The sequence below is a fragment of the Phyllostomus discolor genome, chromosome 6 (assembly GCF_004126475.2).
Source record: "Phyllostomus discolor isolate MPI-MPIP mPhyDis1 chromosome 6, mPhyDis1.pri.v3, whole genome shotgun sequence".
NCBI lineage: Eukaryota > Metazoa > Chordata > Mammalia > Chiroptera > Phyllostomidae > Phyllostomus > Phyllostomus discolor.
In genome coordinates this window covers 21,611,318-21,630,564 of record NC_040908.2, presented here as the reverse complement: position 1 = coordinate 21,630,564, position 19,247 = coordinate 21,611,318, and the positions used below count along the sequence as shown (strand labels likewise).

General features: G+C 41.5%; 1 protein-coding gene and 1 pseudogene across 2 annotated transcripts in view; both read left to right on the top strand.

Annotated features, from left to right (window-relative positions):
* Window positions 1-4,813: 4,813 nt before the first annotated feature.
* Window positions 4,814-19,247, top strand: part of EIF2AK2 (eukaryotic translation initiation factor 2 alpha kinase 2) — a 34,626-nt gene continuing 20,192 nt past the window's right edge. Inside the window, exons 1-8 of one of the 2 annotated variants that reach the window (XM_028516812.2) lie at window positions 4,814-4,975; window positions 11,787-11,921; window positions 12,276-12,390; window positions 14,562-14,710; window positions 15,797-15,923; window positions 16,210-16,283; window positions 16,668-16,764; window positions 18,726-18,760. In XM_028516812.2, coding sequence (XP_028372613.1) covers window positions 11,803-11,921; window positions 12,276-12,390; window positions 14,562-14,710; window positions 15,797-15,923; window positions 16,210-16,283; window positions 16,668-16,764; window positions 18,726-18,760 — 716 coding nt within the window. In that variant the 5' untranslated portion in view covers window positions 4,814-4,975; window positions 11,787-11,802. Of the gene's footprint in view, window positions 4,976-5,048; window positions 5,236-11,786; window positions 11,922-12,275; window positions 12,391-14,561; window positions 14,711-15,796; window positions 15,924-16,209; window positions 16,284-16,667; window positions 16,765-18,725; window positions 18,761-19,247 lie in introns of those variants that run through there. The other variant, XM_036027859.1, reaches the window with a different exon arrangement.
* On the top strand, window positions 16,330-16,510 carry LOC114501247 (annotated as a pseudogene).

The following is a 19,247-nucleotide window of genomic DNA, read 5'->3' as shown; positions in this document are numbered from 1 at the left end:
AAAAAACAAACAAACCCATATGACAATCTCAATAGATGCTGAAAAGCATTTGACAAATTTCAACATTCATAATAAATCTCTAAACAAATGGGTATAGAAGGAATGTACTTCAACATAGTAAAAGTCACATATGATAAGCCCATGGATAACATCATACTTAACAAAAACTGAGAGATGTTACCCTAACATCAGGAAAAAGGCAAGGATGCCAACTTTTTATGCTTTTACTCAACATAGTACTGGAAGTCCTAGCCAGAGCAATTGGGCAAGAAAAAAGAAATCAAAGTTGTCCAAATCAGAAAAGAAGTTTGCAGAGGAACATGATATTATGTATGTAAAACCCTAAAGACTCCACCAAAACAAAACAAAAAAACCCTATTAGAAATAATAGAGGAATTCATTAAAGTTACAGGATACAAAATTAGTATACAAAAATCAGTTGCATTTATATACACTAATAAAAAAACTATTAGAAAGAAATTAAGAAAACAATCCCATTTGCAATAGCATCATAAAGAATAAAATAGGGATAATTTAACAAAGGAGATGATAGATCTCTTCACTAAAAACTGAAGACATTGATGAAAAAAATGAAGATGGCCCAGACAAATGGAAAGATGTCCCGTGTTCATGGATTGAAAGAATTAATATTGTTAAAATAGCCACCGTACACAAACCACTCTTCAGATTCAATGCTATCCTTGTCAAAATTCCAATGGCATTTTTCATAGAAATAGAAAAAACCATGCTTAAATTCATATGGAATTATAAAAGATGCCAAATAGCCCAAGTGATTTTGAGAAAGAAGAACAAAGCTGGAGGCTTCACACTTCCTGTTTATGAGCCACATTACTCAGCAATCTCCCAATGTAGGAAGTTACATTTGCTAGTTACAAAATTAAAAATACTTGATACATGCAAGATTCTTTTATCTGTATGTGATTAGTTGTACTGTTATACCTTTGATCTAAAGTCATTGTGAGTGTCAAAATTGAAAAACAGATCTATGGCACTAACTATAGGTCGATAATAAAGTTGGAATTCATAGAGTTACATATTAAATGAGACCATCACTGAAAATTAATAAAAGTTATCAAAGATGCTTTTGCTCTGCCTATGTATCTATGTTATCTACATATCCATTTCACCAAACACGTAGTTGCTTTCTTCCTACAAACACACTGTCCTTAGGAAACTAATTTCTGTATTAATACTCAAGGACACAATGTTATTTTTGGCCATGATGTATTTCCAGCACAGTGCTTCACATTGGAGGCACTCAAAAAATTTTTATTGACTAAATTAATGAAGGGATTTTTTTCCAAGAAGTGTGTCTTTAGTATATCGGATCATGCTTCTGATGTAATTATCAGAAAGTCAAACACAAATTAGTTTATAGTAGAAAGAAAAGGACAGAGGGGGCTCTGATCAGTCTGAGATGGGGCTAGCTTCAGGTAAGACTTGATCTGGGGCTCAAATAAGGACATGATTTTTAATCTTCACTTCTCAACTATAATCTCTCAGTGTAGGCTCCATTTCCAGAGAGGCTTCTCCTTGCTCAGGACAGTAATCACAAACCACTGTACACATGTCTAACAAAAAGGTTTGGTAGGAAATTAACATGTAATTGTTAGAATGAATGGTGGGATGGAAATCGGGAGACCGCCACAGCAGCTGCTGTCCAAAGTTCAAGACCCCGCCACTGCCACTGCTGCCACCAGATGCTCGGACCCTTGGGGAACTGACAAGGAACCTGTCATCCGACCCTTGCAAACACTCCTGAGCATGGGAACTTGCTTGTCAGCTTGTCAGCCAAAAATGATGGCCTATCCTCACTTCCATTTTCTAAATCTCGTACCTGTTGCTCACCAGTCATGGGCAGAGCTCCAACTATATCCATAACTTCAACTCCATGGAAGTTTGGAAAATCTGTTTTTAACCTTCTATATGTTACAACCCAAGAGACGATGAGACAGAAAGGAATGCTGTTTTGTTATGTATAATGCACACCTCATTTTTGGCCCAAACTTCAAGAAAAAAACCTTTCATTTTAACTTTTAAATTCAATTATTTATTTATATTTAGATACTTGGTTTTTTTGTATTGTAAAGGGATTTTAGTATTTTTTAACATTATGGTACAAGAAATTTTATATAACAAATAATTACAAAACACAAGAACAGATACAAGGTATTTCAGGTACTAACCATGTATAATGAGCATCCTTTTTTTTTCCCCTCAAAAATTTGGGCAAAATGTGTGTATTATACCTGGCAAGATGTGGTAAATGGAAGCTAAATAAAAATGAACAATATCTAATACAGCCCACTCCTTCCACCAATAATCTTGGAAGCAAACAACAACACTACCTTCCTGCCTAACTCACTCCCTTCTTCCAAGGAAAACGTGCCCATCCTAGCCTTTAAATCTTTATACCCATTGTAACGTGATGTTCCTTCCTCTTCTGTTTTAGTCACAATCCCACTGTAAGCCACTCTCATGTAAAGACCACCTTATAAAATTAACTACCTCGAGCAAATTGCATATAAAAGGAAAGGGGAAAGCAATGAAAAGTTAGTTAATACATACAAAAGCAAAGTAAGTGAAAAAAAAAACATGCATAGCTTCTGTGGTCCTTTATTTTGCAACTGGTCATGAGACCATAGTTGGTGCTCACAGCTTCCTTATTCATTTGTCCCCTTTGCCCTCAGGTGCCTTCCCAGCTAGTAGGGTGGTACAAATCAACAACCCTGAAGGACCTGAAGGCAAAGTCCTGCTTGTGTTGGGCAGCTTTGGATTTTCATTAACATTTATCATCGAGAGCAGGGTTACTAGAAGGAACACCAGAGAAGCCCCTCACTCCACCGCGTGGCTGCATCACTATTTCCCCTTGGTAATTCATACCGGTCTCCACAGCCAGTTCAGTAATCCCCTTATTTTCTTGATGACTTAACAACACGATGAACCTGCAATATCCAGATACAGTTTCAAGTTCCTGTTCAAGGAATTCTATGTCCTCTAGTGGAGACAGAGCCCAATGTCATAGGAGCAGGAAGCACTTGATTTGCAAGTGTGCGGTAAGGTCTACCTGTGGGAGACAACCCTTGAACTTCCCCTGTTTCCCAGTCTCTTGTATTATGGCCGTGGAGAAAAACCAGCAACTTGGTTTAGAGCATATATGGCACTTGCAGAGCAGTATTCCCAGCTTGCTAAGTGTTGGCTCCTACCTGGGGCTGTAACTGAGTCTTCACTACTCCAGCCCACCGTCCTATAAGGCCAGCTGCTTTGGAGTGCTGAGGTTCATAATAAAGCCATCGAACTCTATGATAGTCAGTGTACTGCCTCACTTCGTTTTCTGTAAAATGGGTTCATTAGTGAGGGATACCATGACGGCGAACAGGTATTTAGAATGTCCAACAATGATGTTGCTGGCAGAAGCATTACAGGGAGAAAAAGCCAATTCATAAGTGAAATAAATATTAACTCCACAAATACCTGCCCACTCCATGATTGCAAGGGCTCCCTGCAACCAGTCTGTCACTAAGTGGCTGGCTGGGCGCCCTTGGAGTATGGGAATCCACACCGAGGGACCAGGGCTGGGCTCTGCTGTGGGCGCACTGGATGCTCAGCAGCCAACTTAGCTTTGATGAGAATTCCGTGTTGATGAACTCACACATATCGTGCATTCTTGCCGTCACATCCTCTTCATTGCTTTTGAACTACCACTTGGGGAAAAGAGGATGCATTCCAGGAAATCTTCTTGCCCATCTGCTTCTCAAAATCGTCTAAGAAATGGCTGTCTTTGGTGAACATTCACAGGAGAACCCGATATGCTCAAACTCTGTGTCCAGAGCTGCAAGGAAATGTTGTGTGTAGCCATTGATACCCTACAATATGGGGGGGGGGGGGGATGTAGAGGAGAAGTGGGAAAGGGCTCTTAGAGCCAATGCCCAACATGTGGCGTACACTTGAGGTCCATCATGGGGCCACTTCTCTCATTTACTCTTGCTAAGATTTGATGGCACAGACTCCTGGTTTTAATTCCAGCTCCCTGCTTACCAGCTGTGATTACTTAACTTCTCTGTGCTTCGTCTCAAACCTGTTTTCTCATCTGTTAAATGGGCATTGTAATGGCACGTATGTTGCCGTATTGTTGCGGAGTAAGTTCTCAGCACTCCTCAATCATGTGCCAGTGAGCCAGTATTACTCTGGGAGTGTTTTGTAGTCCATTTGGTGAGTAGGATTTGATTTTTTATAAATCGAGGACTTCTGGTGAGGGCTTTGCTAGTGGACTCCATGAAGTCTCCCTGGGGGCAGGTGACTCTTCTAACTCCTGAACTGGCTGGTGCTGGATATAGCGGCTGCCAAGTATCTGTTCAGTGAAGGATGGATGGGTGCAAAACAGAAGGAAGATTATGCCCCCAGGCCTCTTCGTCCTCAGCCTTGTAAATGTGACAAATGTGACGTGGCAGCAGTGTGGAAAAGGGAACGAGTGCTTCGGGTTAGGGGCCAGATCTTGAATTGAATGCTGTCCTTGACACTTGCAAGGCTCAAGACTCTGGGCGAGGTGATGTACTGTTTCTTCTATTGTAAATGGAGCTGATAATACCGCTCTTACCCCCAAATGTTTGGGAGGAAGAGGAAATGAGACGGTCCATCCCTGAGCCTAGAGCAGCGCGCTCTTGGGACGCCACCCGGCGCTCGGAGACCTCTGTGAACGCCCCACCTCCTGCGGATCTTCCCTCCCGGGCCTGAACACGCCCGGGCGCGAAGGCTGCACGTGCAGCCGGGCCGCCCCTGCCGCCATCAGCGCTGGCTTCCAGCGAAGGTGCCCCTTTCCCGCGGCGGAAAGCGTGTGACGAAGTGTGCGAGAGAGGGCCGGGCGGCTGCAGCGGAAGGCGGAGTCCGCGGGAAAACGAAACTGAGAGCGAGCTGGCCAGAGCCGGCTGGGTTTCTCCGACTGCGGTGGCGCGAGGTGAGCAGGGCGGACCGCGAGGGGAGCGCGGGGGTGGGGGGCGGCAAGAGTCAAAAAGTGCCTAAGCGCGCGCAGTCCCAACCCCTAGCCTGCGTCCCCAGACCCGGAGGTGGACACTGGTGAGAGGCCCCAGACCCCTGGCCCCGCCGCACCGGTGGCGCTGACGCAGGCCCGCAGCCAAGGTGCGGGACCCTTCCCGGATCCGCGCAGCGCGCCAAGAACAGAAAGCCATCTTCTCCCTGAGAAGAATTTTGATCAGAGCAAGTATCCCACAAGCCCTGGCCGGGGTTGGGGGGCGGGGGGATGGGGATCTAGTGGAAAACAGGCCCTCCGACTTTACGGAGAGATGGGAAATATATAGGCCTGAATGACCCATACATTGGCTCAATAATGCCTAGCCAACAAATCTCTTACCTGGACAGTTACAGTTATTTCCCAATAGCCCGGCCTTAGCCGCTGCCCCAACTCCGTCCCCACCCAGTCTGCCATATACCTCTTTCCAGCACCGCATATGGGCCCACAGGCAGGGCCCCTTGCGCCCTCCACTCTGGCCACCCTGCTGTTCTTGGGACACAGCCACGCACACACGCCTGCCTCTGGGTCTTTGCACTGTCTTTTCTTCTTCCCGGAAAGCTCTTCCCCAGATGCCCGGTTGGGCCAGTCCTTCTCTTTCCCCAGCATTTCTTGATCGTCAGTTGGTCAGAGCAGCCTCCCTGACCAACGTGCATGTGAAAAGAACCCCACCTCCCTTCGCTGTCGCCCTCACTCTGCTTCAGTCTTCAACATCGTACTCACATCACCCTGTGACATGTTTTATGGTTTTGTCCGTGTTCCTCCACTAGCAGGTTCACCAGAGCAGGGTTTTGATCACTGGTGTAACCCCAGCACCTAGTACATAAGAGGTGCTCATAAAATAGTTGCTTAGTCAATGGTCATTCATAATTTCTCTTTTGAGTTCCAGAATAATGAGATTTCCTATTGCCTGTGATTTCTTTAGTACTAAAAATGGCTAGCCAGATAGAAGCTAAAAGGTATACTCTCTGCTGTCACTTAGAAACTTAGAATCGTGGGCAGACTGTGCTCTTTTTCTTCAGTTTGCTTATTCGAACCTGAAGATCCATGGCACTCGACCTGTAGTTCATTTAATACATCAGATGCTGCTTGAATGAATGTTGCATGTAACCACTGTATGGGCCCTGGGGAGCTCATTGTCTGCCCTAGGAGGTGGCAGACGGATAGGATACAGAGGTGCAGCTAAAGGGACTTCTGGGTATGAGTAAGATGGACATGTAGCACTTGGGGCGCAGCCAAAGATACTTCTGGGTATGAGTAAGACAGGTGTATAACAGTTGTTAGTGATTATGGTCGTGATTTCTTTCAGGAAAAGAGTAACAGTATTAAAACAACATTTATTAAAATTAGTTAAAAAGAAACCTGCTGTTTCTTTTTTTCCCCCAAAATTGTAAGTACTTTTTCAAACATGTCAGCTCAGCACCTTACAAGTTTACACGTGCATTTCACTTAAATTCAGACTGGCTTGTCCTGATGATCAGCAGTTGCTCAGAGTTAAAAGTGCCGAGGATTTAAAGCATGAGCTAGGACTTCTGGTTAAGTAATTGATAAGGACTCTTTCATTACTGCTGTTCTGAGATCTGTGACTGCCTCCGATTTCACATATGGTCTTCCGATGGTGGCTACACTAAGTGGCGCTTGGGTCCATGAAAACAATGGCGTATCTGCAGATGCTTATTGTGAACCCTTGGGCCAGGTGTGCTCTGGTGTTCGGAGATTCTGGATTTTAGAAAGGCAGTACAGCATACACTCTGTCGTGTAATACTCTCAGCAGGATTTGGGAGCAGCAGGCTGTTTTTGCCGTGGATGATAAACAGGCAACAAAGTATAATAAAGACTCTAAGTAGCTCACGCCAGTCTAGGTCTAGAGGGGGGGTGGGGGTGGGGCTACAAATCTACCAAAACAAAACAAATGAAAACAAAACAAACCTCGGTTTTCCATGATTTTGGGGGTTTGGAATTGCAGACCAGGAGAATCATTTATTGAGGACCACTGGTGTGGGAGACTCGTCCCACTGACTTCTCATAGCAACCTGTGAGTCAGGTGCTTCCAGGTCATGAATCAGAGGTTCAGAGGTTGAGAGAGGTGTCTAGCCCAGATCCCTGTGGCTTTTAAAGTCTGACTCTCCCTGCTGCACTAAGCAGTAATGTGAAGGTGTGGGTTTTGTTCAGACGTAGGCACTTCTAGCACCCTGCTTCTGGCCACCACCGTTGCTCACCCAGACCAGTGTGGCAGTCTCTACTTGGTTTCCCAACTTCTCTTGTCCTACTTCCCTTTCCATACCCAGCCCCTGCCCCCTCTGTTCTCTGCATAGAGTCAGAGCGATCATTTGAAACACAAATCCAATCACATCACCCCTCTGGTAGAACCCTACATCCACAGCCCTGACCATGGCCCACAGTGGCTGTGTGCTGTGGCGCCTGCTCACCTCTCTCACTCTTTCCTGTCTTTACCCCTGGTTCACTGTGCAGCAGTCCCCTTGGCCTTCTTGTTGTCCCTCCAAAGTCTGTCCAGGTTCCTGCCTCAGGGATTGCTCTGCCTGAGACACTCCTCCTCCATACCTTGATGAGTGGACTTTGTCATCATTCAGACTTGTCTCGACTATTGTCTCCTGAGAAGGGTCTTTTCCTGACTGCTGTGTTTAAAACCGCCTCCCTCACATTGCTGCCCCTGCCTACCAACGCACCGTCTATCCCATCCCCCTGGTTAATTTCATCATAGCGCTTCTGGCCATCTGACCATCATTATCCACTCCTGTTACTTGTTTCTGCACACGGACATTTTCTCCCATCATTGGGATGCAGGCAGGGGCTTGTTTGGTCTTCTTCATGCCCATATACACAGTGCCAGAACAGTGTTTGACATTTGATAAGCATTTACTGAGTGAATGAAAAAAGGATGCCAGGAAACAGCAGGTGAGTAAAAGGGAGAAGACAAGGAGGTTTACAGTGAAGTATTTAATTTTAATGAATCATTCTCTCATTCAATTGTATCTCAGGGGTTCAACGTTTACTACTTGCCACTGGGTGTTGGTGATAACAAAAATGAGTGAGACATAGAACCTGCTCCCCAAAGAGCTCACTGACTAGTTTAAAAGCATTCAGGGCTGTGATGGGAGCTGGGTGTCAAAGGAGGCTGTGTTGGTCCTCACACATGAGTGAGAATCACCTGGCTGATAGAGGTTGCAGCTGTTGCATTTCAAGCAGAGATAAAAGCCTGTGACAGGCTCTCCAGGTGAGGGTGAGCTGGAGTTATTTTTGTATTCATTCATTCATGTATTCATTCATTATTGAACCCCTCTTATAAGCCTGGACCCTTCCTTGTTGTAGCTTGTGGTCTCTTTTGGAAGGCAGTTAAATAAGCAATTGCAGTAACAGGGACAAGGGCTGTGATAGAGTGCCAAATCAGGACCTCCTCTAGGGCATCTGATATGACATTTGAGCTGAGGTCTATAGGAAGCAGTGGTTCAACAGGCAAAAGCAGCAGTGGGAGTAGAGTCAAGAGCATTTCAGGAGGGAGCACGCTGGACAAAAGCAGTTGGAATCAGGAAACAGCCAGTGTTGGAGGGATACTTTTGAGCATCCTCGTTACACAGGTGGAATATAAAGCCGCAAGCCTAGAGGCGATGACCAGGGTCGTGAATGGAAAAACTGAGAGGAGATCTAAGGACTGGGTCCTGGGACATGCCAGTCTTTAGAAGAAAGGAAGAACCAGGAAAGGACACGGAGAAGGAGCAGCTTATAAAAAAGGAGGAAAACCAAGAGAGTGTGATGTCTTCGAAGTCCAAGCTAAGAAAGGGACAGGAGGGAGAAGGGAACAAGCAGCCACATCAAATGCTGCTTTAAGGTTAAGTGGGTAAGGATCGAGAACCAAGGGCTAGTTTTAGAGATGGGGAGGGCATTGGTAACCTTGAAACAACAGTTTTGGTGGCCGTGGGGACTGCATGGTTGGATTGATGTTTTAAAAGATCATCATGTGACTACTATGAAAGAAAATGGAAAATGACAAGTGTTGGTGACGATGTGGAGAAATTGGAACACTTGTGCATGGCTGGTGGAAATACAATATGGTGCACCCGCTGTGGAAAGCAATTTGGTGATTCCTCAAAATGTTAAACATAGAATTACCATATGATTTAGCAATTTCACTTCTAGGTATATACCCAAAATATATGAAAGTGGGGACTTGAACAGATATTTGTACACTAGCCCCAAAAGTTGAACTAATACAGGATGAATGGGTCAACGAAACGTGGTACTGTATTACATACAATGGAGTGTTATTCAGCCTTAGAAAGGAAGAAGAGTCTGACACGTGCTCCAACATGGATGGACCTTGAACACATTATGCTCAGTGAAATAACCAGACACAAAAAGTCAAATGACTCCACTCACAATGAGGTACCTAGTAGAGGCAAGTTCATAGAGGTAGAAAGTATTGTTGGTTCCCAGGGGATGAGAAGGTGGGGAATTGGGGAGTTATAGTTTAACGCGTGCAGACTTTCCGTTTGGGAAGGTGAGAGGACCTCTGGTGATAGACGACAACGATGGCTGCACGGCATCGGGAATGTGCTTGATACCTGTGAACTGCAGACTTAAAAATGGCTAAAAGGGTACATGTCATGTTATGTGTATTTTACCACAATGAGAAGAGCAGTACAAAGAAAATCACAGTGGCCACAGGGTGGGGAAGGATTCTCAGTGGCTGTGAGGAGCTGGTTCTGAGGCTCATGCAGCAGCCAGGAGTGAGGCAGTGGTGGCTTGAGCCAGAAACATGGCTGTGACATCATGGAGAAGTAGAAGGATTTGCTATGGATAAGAAAGTAGAGAAAGGAAAGGTCAAAGAGGCCTCCCAGTTCATGGCTTTCAGACACGAGTGAAGAGTGGACTCATTTTCTGAGACAGGAGACTCCAAACTGGCGTAAAGGAAGATCATAGACACAGTTTTGGATCTTCTGCGTTTAAAATTCTTTCAGGACATTCAAGTGGAGATGTTGGATAAAGGCAGCTGAAAGTCAGAGAGAGGTCGGAAGGGACATGCAAATTTCAGTTAATGACAAGTAGGTGATCACTGGTCATTGACATGAAAGAAATCACCTTGAGGAGAAAGTGTAGAGAATAGGGTCTGTGGAACTCTAGCCTTTAGAGCCTGTGAAGATTAAGAAGTGTTAGGAAGAAAGACTGGCCTTGGAAGAAGAATCAAAAGAGCTTTCCAACAAGAAACAAAAGGTCACCAAGGCCTGCTTATCGTCTTTCTGGGTTTACCTATTCTGGGTGTTTTATATAAAGGGGGTCATACAATAGGTGATGTTTTGTGCCTAGCCTCTTTCATTTACTGTGTTGTCAGGGTTTATCTGTGTTGTAGCATGTTTCTACACTTCATTCATTTTTATGGCTGAATAAGACCCCATGTGTGCATATACTGTATTTTGTTAATGATTCCTCAGTTGATGGACATCTGGTTTGTTTCTACTTTCCGGCTGTTGTGAGTAGTGCTGCTATGAACATTCCTGTGTAAGTACTTGTTTGAAAACCCGTTTTTCAATTCCTTGGGTATAGGCCTAGAAGTGGAGTTGCTGGGTTATATGGTAATTCTAAGTTCGACTTTTTGAGGAAATAATCAGATTCTTTTCCATAGAAGTTGCACTGTTTTGCATTCCCAGCAGCAATGTAAGAATGTTCCAGTTTCTCTACATCCTCATCAACACTCTTATTTTCTGTGTTATTATTACTATTGGCATTCTTGTGGGTATGAGCTGGCATCTCGTTGGGGTTTTGATTTGCATTTCTCTAATGATAATGATGTTGAACATCTTTTTACAGGCTTGGCAGTGTGTACATTTTCTTCAGAGAATGACTGTTTCATACTTTTCAGTTGGCTTGTCATTTTGTTGTTGAGTTATGAGTTCTTTACATATTCTGGATACTAGACCTGTATCATATATATATATGACTATAAATATCCCATTCTATAGACTGTCTTTTTATTTTTGTCAGTGTGTCCTTTGGAACACAAAAGTTTTTAATCTTGAGGAAGCCTAATTTATCTGCTTTCTTTTGTTGTTTGCATTTTTGTTGTCATGGCAAAGACTCAACTGCCAAATATGGTTAGGAAGATTTACCCTTATGTTTTTCCTGAGGGTTTTGTAGTTTTGGCTTTTATATGTAGATTCTACATTCTTTAGATTTTGCTCATTATTTAAATCATTGCTACTGAATTAGTCCAGTGTGGCCCATAAATGGAGGTCATAATTTACCTAACATTCACTTCTGCAGATTTCAGAGGGATGATTTGTGGGATTTCATCAGAGATTCTACTTCCGTATAGTGAGATTCTTCATGATTTCCTACACTTCACTTTATATATGTAATGCCAACCTTTTTCTTCTCAACATAAAGAATTCTAATTCTACTTCTGAAGCCTTTTTACCTTCTCAAGCAGGTGGAAAAACTTGTGCTAGACAGTCAGTGGAGACAAAGAGCAGAGTTAAAGAGACAAGTACCTTCCTTTTCTTGGCCATTTGAGTTTTGAAAGTAGAACACTTTGGAGAAATCAGCTTTGTGCAGTCCGAGAGAGGGAAAGATTTTTAAAGAGAGTTTTTTTCTGGATTTATGTATGGCTGAGAAAAGTCATATAAAGGAAACTCTAACCTCATTTTGTGTCTTAAACTGGATTGGGAAAAACCAATTAAGTATATTCTGTGAGTGTCACTTCTTTCCAACATCACTTGTATTGTAGATTACTGGGAGAGGAAATGGCTGATAATCGTACACCAGGCTTCTTCATGGAAGCACTTAATAAATACAGTCAGAAGAACAATGTAAACATTAACTATCGTGAACTGTCTAGGATAGGACCTCCACATGACTCAAGGTAAGATGCTATTTAAAAAAGGATATATACCCATAAAATATAAACTAGGGGAATGGCAACTCTGGCAGAATTTTGAAGTCAGTGCTTTAGAGCAAAGTTGCGATAGAGTTCTGTGAAAGAGTCCTCATGGTATAAAGTTGTAACTTCAGAGGACTCTGGAGAAAAAAGAGGACATAAGCTTTCCCACACTTTAAGATGATGTGCTGTTATGCTGTTTGGAGGTGACTGTTTCAATTCTATATTGAACATAGGTCAGAACTTCAAAGGTGGTTATAAGGGGTAGTGGGGATTAGAATACTTGTCTCTAGATAATGCGTGAGTTCAATAATATTTTGTGATTTTTTTGGTACTCAGGTTTAAATTTCAAGTTATGATAGATGAGAAAGAATATCCACCAGCTGAAGGTAAATCAAAGAAGGAAGCAAAAGATGCTGCAGCCAAATTAGCTTTCGAAATACTTGAAAAAGAGGTAAATGTCTTTTCCCCAACTGAAAGGGAACTCACAATATAGTTTATATTTTTCTTTTTAGATTTTATTTATTTATTTTTTAGAGAGGGGAAGGGGGAAGAAAGAGAGGGAGAGAAACATCAGTGTGTGTGATTGCTTCTCGTGCACCCCCTACTAGGGACCTGGCCTGCAACCCAGGCATATGCCCTAGACTGGGATTCAAACCAGTGACCCTTTGATTCGCAGGGCAGTGTTCAATCCACTGAGCCACATCAGCCAGGGTAGTTTATATTTTTCTCTGTGAGAAAATACCGGCATATAGAATGTCCCTTTACATTTACAAGTTCAGTTCAGTCTTTTTCCCCTGTCTCCATTTCTGTAGGACCCTGAATGAGAGATACACCTAGGAGGTAGTGGGCAAAGCTGGATAATACCTGTTTAGAGTGCTGATAGCAGTGACATACCTTAAAACTGGACAGATGTGGCAAGGAAACAGTGAGAAATGAACTGACAGGTGCTGGCAGGAGTCCCTGCACCTGACTGAAGGTATCAGTGAAAAAAGGACAAAGACATGAAAGGGATAGTGAGGAGAAGGATGTGTACAGAGGGTAGGTCATGGAGAACCAACATATGTGTAATTGGTATCCCTGAAGATGAGAATAGAGTAACCACTGCAGAAAAAGCTCTCTGAAGAGATTTCAGTAGAAAATGTTTCTGAAATAAAGACAGACCTGGGTGAAGTTTAAAACAATGCAGCCGATATAGAAAATACAGAACCACCAAGAGCAAATTCAGTCACTGTGAAAGGACTGAGGTCTAGTGATAAGGAAGGAATCATCAAGCATCTTGGCAGGAGAAAGATTCATCTTTACATTTCACTCATGTGAAATGTAAAGATGAAAAAAAAGTATTATGCTGTCTACAGTTACATTAAAAGCCAGGAGACAGGGAGCAGCAGCTGTAAAATGAGGTAAGAAATCATTTACATGTGGGACAAAAGATAATCATTCTCAGATATTGAAACTTTTGGAAAATTTTAGCTCTTAAGATACTTTCCTGAAAAATCTTACTTGAAGATGTTATCCTTCTAATCATAATTCAGAAAATAAATCAGACAAAATCACAAACTTACAAATTGTTAATGAGCTAGAAAACTAAGTCAGGCCCTGGCTGGTGTGGCTCAGTGGATTGAGCACCAGCCTGTGAACCAAAGTGTCGCTGGTTCAATTCCCAGTCAGGGCACATGCCTGGATTGCAGGCCAGGTCCCCAGTAGGGGGCACACAAGAAGCAACCACGTATTGGTGTTTCACCCTCTCTCTTTTTCCTTCCCTTCTCCTCTGTCTAAAAATAAATAACATCTTTTTTTTTTTTTTTAAAAAAAAGAGAATGAAAACCATGTCAGGAAGTTAGAAAAAGAACAAAAATTTAACTATTTTATTTTCCTTCAAAATAGCAGAAGAAAGAAAATGACAAAAATAAGGGCAGAAATTAATGTAAAAGAAAACAAAGAAATAATAAGGATCAAAAAACCCCAAAGTTAATTGTTTAAACAAGATTAATAAAGTTACAGAACTTTGGACAAGATTTTGTCAGCTTAAGAACAAAAGAAAGTACCGATAATAATGAAAGGATTTCTGCTATTGTATTCACCTTTCCCATTAGGTTGTCATCAAGGATATAGCTTTAGTTCAATATTCATCTGGTTTTTTTTTTTTTTTAATTTTACAAAGAGTATAGCAAGGTAGAAAGTGTTATAGTATTTTGCTTGGAAAAACAGAAAATTATACTTTTTTTACATATGAAACTATAAAAGGAAAATGGGTGATTCCTATTGTTAAAAATTATCCTTGCAGGATTTTTCTGGTAGAGGAAAGTACCGCAATTTGCCATGTATAATGCATATTTTTTTGCCCAAATTTCTGAGGGAAAAATAAAGATATACAATATACATGGGTATAATAATCCCATGTGTAATGTACACAAAAACCGTAGGTGCGCTTTATACACAGAATTGCATTATACATGGCAAAATACAGTATATGCTTTCACTTAGATTCAAAGTACTACAATAGGGAAATGCATAAAATCTAAGCTGTCTTTCAAATGGCTCACTTATTAATTTTGTTAGAACAATAAAATACAGAGTTAAATCTTCATCGTCATCCATGCTAAACAAGATTTTTTTTTTCAGGGAGTTAGTTCTGTATCGTTGTTGACAGCAGATACTTCAGATGATTTATCCATAGGGAATTATATAGGCCAAATGAATAGGCTTATCCAAAAGAAAAAACTACAGATAACTTATCAACAACATGAATCGTACATCAATGGTTTCAAAAGGTAAGACGTAGTTTCCTTCTTTTTTGTTGTATCTAGGCAATAGAATGGACTTATATCCATGCCTAACTTTTCAGAAATATTCATCATTTTTGTACATTCTTTGTGAACATATTATAGGACTTATAAGCAATTGGACGTCTTTGTAATTAAAATGCTTCATTGCTGAAGGATTACAACCCATGTGTCATAGATTGATCAAATCTGGGTAATCTTTTATTTCTGTGGTATATCTGGATGGTTGAATCTGCAGGACAGTTAAAAGAGTATGAGGTGTCGTGCTTGAAGAATGGGGAGATCTCTCCAGCCCTGAGGTTGCAGTGGGAGTGGCGGTGTGAAGACAGCTCTGCCGCCCGTGTGGAAGACTCTCTTCCCACCATTGTCAGATTAGAGAGTTGTCCGTCTAGGTGTTCATCTTTCAAATTAGAGTAAATGGTGCCACTCTGCAGATGGATATCATGTATTAGAAGGAGTGGTATTTCTCCCTAGACTGAGAGGAGAATAGGATTTGAGGAATATGATGAGGGGGACAGACTAGAGTTTCAGTTTCTGAGAATGTCACCAGTGAGCTGAGACTTGAAAGTGAGAATAAAGAATGGATTGGAACTGAGAAATACAAAATAACGAACATGAGGGAGAGATTATTTCTCAGCTACAACCAACCAATTAAATGAGGGAGAAGAAAAAAAATCTGAATGCAAATAATGTGAATAGTCACTTTAGGATACTGTCCTCTGAACTGACGGAGTTATTTACTTTTGACGTTTTACTTTGATGGCTCTTAGGCCAGAACTAGGAAGAGAAAAATGTGATAGTATTGCCTTTATGCCAGATCTTTGAATGAAGAAACAGAAAGTTAGAAGTTGCCTGGAAAATGCAAGCTGAGATGTCAGCTAATCCTGGTTACTCTGGCAGATTGGTCGGCCATTTTATCGAAGATTTAAATTATACAAAGACATGAAATGCAACTTGACCTATTATATTAGTGTGATAATAAGGCCTTTATTGACATGTGTGTTTTTCTCAAATCATAAGTTATATTTACTATTTTTTGGTATTTAAGTAAATACTCTCCATTATTTTTCCTAGATTTTTTTGTATATGCTTAGTTGGACAGGAAGTCTACGGTCGTGGTGAAGGTTCTACTAAACAGAAGGCAAAACAATGGGCTGCTAAACTTGCCCATGAGAAGTTACAAGCGGAATCTTCCTCAATGGTACGTACTGTGTTTGGATTTACTTTTTGTATTTAAAAATTCCCTCTGAACTTGCTGTGAGGTTTGACTGTTTACCTGATGCCAAGACAGCCAATCACATAGCAAAAGGATTCCTTGATTCTAGGTCCCACTGGTGATCTATGTATTAATCTCATAATTGTTTATGGCTATGAATTTGGTAAATGTGGGGAAATAAATGTGGTAACTGGTACACAGAGACTGAGCCACTATGGAGAAGTCATTTAGTTGCACTTGAAACCCTTCTCAGGGGTTCTCTCTCTTTCAGAAAGATGATTCGGTTCTCTTTGCCTCTACCCCGGCTGGGCCCAGTGACTACAAAGGCAAGTCCTCAAATATAGGGTAAGTATGTACACACAGCTGTGATACTTAAGAAATACAAATCTCTATCACTTCTCAGCCGTTTGGCGAAGATCAAGTGTAGTATCTGTTTAATATTTGATATGTCTTCTATTCAAGGATCTTACAGTAAATGGATTTTTGTAGCTGGGAGATGGAATAGGAGCTTGCTCCACCCATTCCACACATCAACCCAGTTTTGCAGTACTTGCTGGGAACATGAGCCAAAAGAAAACAAAACAAAGCAAAAAAATACAAATTTCTGCCCTTTCTGAAAGAGCAAATTTTAATGAAAATGTTTAATATCTAAGGAGAAGTTAGAGAATTAAATTACTTATCAACAAAAAATAGAATGCATAAACTAATAGGTACTCCCTTTTCCCGTAGTGATTCTGAATCACCATCTGAAAATGGCTTTTCAGAAAATGGATCAGAAAGAAGTGATAGCAGTGGCAGTTTTAGCAATACTCCTTCATCTTCTCGGGTATGGTATTCATCTCTGAACTTCCTAGTTAAGTCCTGGCTGGTGTGGCTCAGTGGATTGAGTGCGGGCCTGCGAACCAAAGGGTTGCTGGTTTAATTCCCATCGGGCACATGCCTGGGTTGCAGGCTAGGTCCTCAGTGGGCGGCATTCAAGAGGCAGCCTCATGTTGACTTTTCTCTCCCTCTCTTTCTCTTTCTTTTCCCCTCTCTCTGAAAATAAATAAAAATCTTCAAAAAAATACACTTCCTAATTAATCTTATTTCCCTTTGTGCTTCCTCTTTTAAAAACCTTTAGTAATTTTCCTATTTTTATCTCACCAAATGATAATATTTAGCAGCAACTCTCTCCTTTCTTTATTAACCCCCATTTCTCACATGCAGGATTCTCCCTCCTGTCACTCCCATCTTTCTCTCCCTACTAACCTTTGTATTTTCACATATTCCTATGATCTGGCTTATCTTCTACCAACTGCACAGGATTTAAAGGTTTCATTAATATATCTCCGCTTCTGTTTTAAAACAATCAGAACTAAACTTAAAAATCAGATAATTTTTGTGGTGATAGTGTTGCACAAGTATTCTATTTATAAAGAACTACAAATCAATAAGAAAAAGGCAACTCAGTAGAAAAATGTGCAAATGATCTATACACACAACTCAGAGAAGAGAGACCCATATGGGCAAGAAACATATGAAAAGATGCTTTACTTCACAGTAATCAGGAAAATGTAGATCAAAACAACAGATACCATTTTAAACTCATCAGAATGGCAAAACTTGGGTCTAACAACACTAAGTGTTGACACATCTATGTTTGTGTTATAACTATTGTACGCTGTTGGTGGAACTATAAATCAGTACAGCCATTTTGGAGAACAATGTGGAAACATATAGTCAAGTTGAGGGTATGCATGCTGTAATGCCAAGGAGTTCCCTTCCTGAGGATGTCTGCTAGGGAAACACTTGCATGGGTGCACAGAAAAATAGGTATAAGGATGTTCTTTACAGCCCTGGCCAGCGTGGCTCAGTTGGTTAGAGCATCATCCATGGACTGAAGGGTTGTGGGTTCAATTCCTGGTCAGGGCACATGTGAGAAGGCAGCCAATCAATGTTTCTGTCATGTTGATGTTTCTCTCTCCTCTCCTTTCTCTCTCTCTGAAAGCAATAAAAAAATTCCTCTGCTGAAGATTTAAAAAAAAGAAGACTGTTCTTTGCAACATTGTGTGTAATAGAAGAAATTAGAAAAAATACTGCTCATTAACAGGATGGCTAGATTACTCTGTAGTGTAAGCACCGTGCAGTCTGGGGCTGGCAGGTGACAGGAGCACGGGACATCTTGTCTGATCCCCCCCACTCTGTATCACTGCATTTAAATTGGGTTAAAGAATCCATAAAATGCACCAGAATAAAAGTGAATGTGAATGAAAAATGGCTATGTGACATTAATTTTTGAGATACATATTCAAGACTCCCATTTTTTGCTAAATATTAAAATGGTTAATTTGTGCTTAAAGCGAAAATTGGAGTTTTTAACTGGTGATCAGATCAGAAACCCTTGGGAAGCTATTTTAAACTAGATCCCTGGGCTCCCTCTGTGTCTTTATTAGCAGTGAATGATGGGATGCACACCTTCCTGCTGAGCTCTGCTGGCCAGAGGATCAGCAGGGAAGCCACGTTCTGTACCTGCAGAATCAGTGCTTCTTCAGAACGTGCCTTACAATCGTCCTTTATGTCCTTCCTGCCACATCTGTCTGGTTACTCTAGTGGAAGAGAACAGAGATAAAACCAAGTAAATGTGGAAGTGGGGCTTGATAGAGTACAACAGTTAATGACACTGTTAATCTTATGGACAAAGAAATGTGGTCATAGAACCAGCTAGAAGTACAAGAGGAAGGATAACAAGGAAAGGCTATAGAATTGACTTACTCATCTGAAACAGTTTTCCATTTTCTTTTGTTACAGAGTGATCTCAGATATAGTTCGGGGAAAGGGAGAAGGTGAGTATCAGTATGCATTGAATGTACTTTGAAATGAAGTCTTCTTTCGGACTTTGTCAGTCTTATTTATGAAGTCTTCAGTATTTGTAGCAGGGGTGTCCAGCCTGCAGCCCGAGGGCTGCATGTGGTCCAGGGTGGCTTTGAATGCAGCCCAACACAAAATCATAAATTTACTTAAAACCTTTCCTTTGCTCATCAGTTTTCGTTAGTATTTGTGCATTTGATATGTGGCCCAAGACTACTCGTCTTCCAGTGTAGCCCAGAGATGCCAAAAGATTGGACACCCCATACACCTTTATTTTAGTAGAGTTTTAAAAGCAGAGAGCATGGTTACAGATCACAAAAAGCTTGAAATATACAAACAAATAATTTTAAATATGCAGAGAAATCTTTGTATGCACACATTCACTGTAGCCATAAAGGCCTATGGGGATGGTGCTTGAATAAGTGATTAAGGGCATTATTTTAGAAGTGGGCTTGGAGAGGT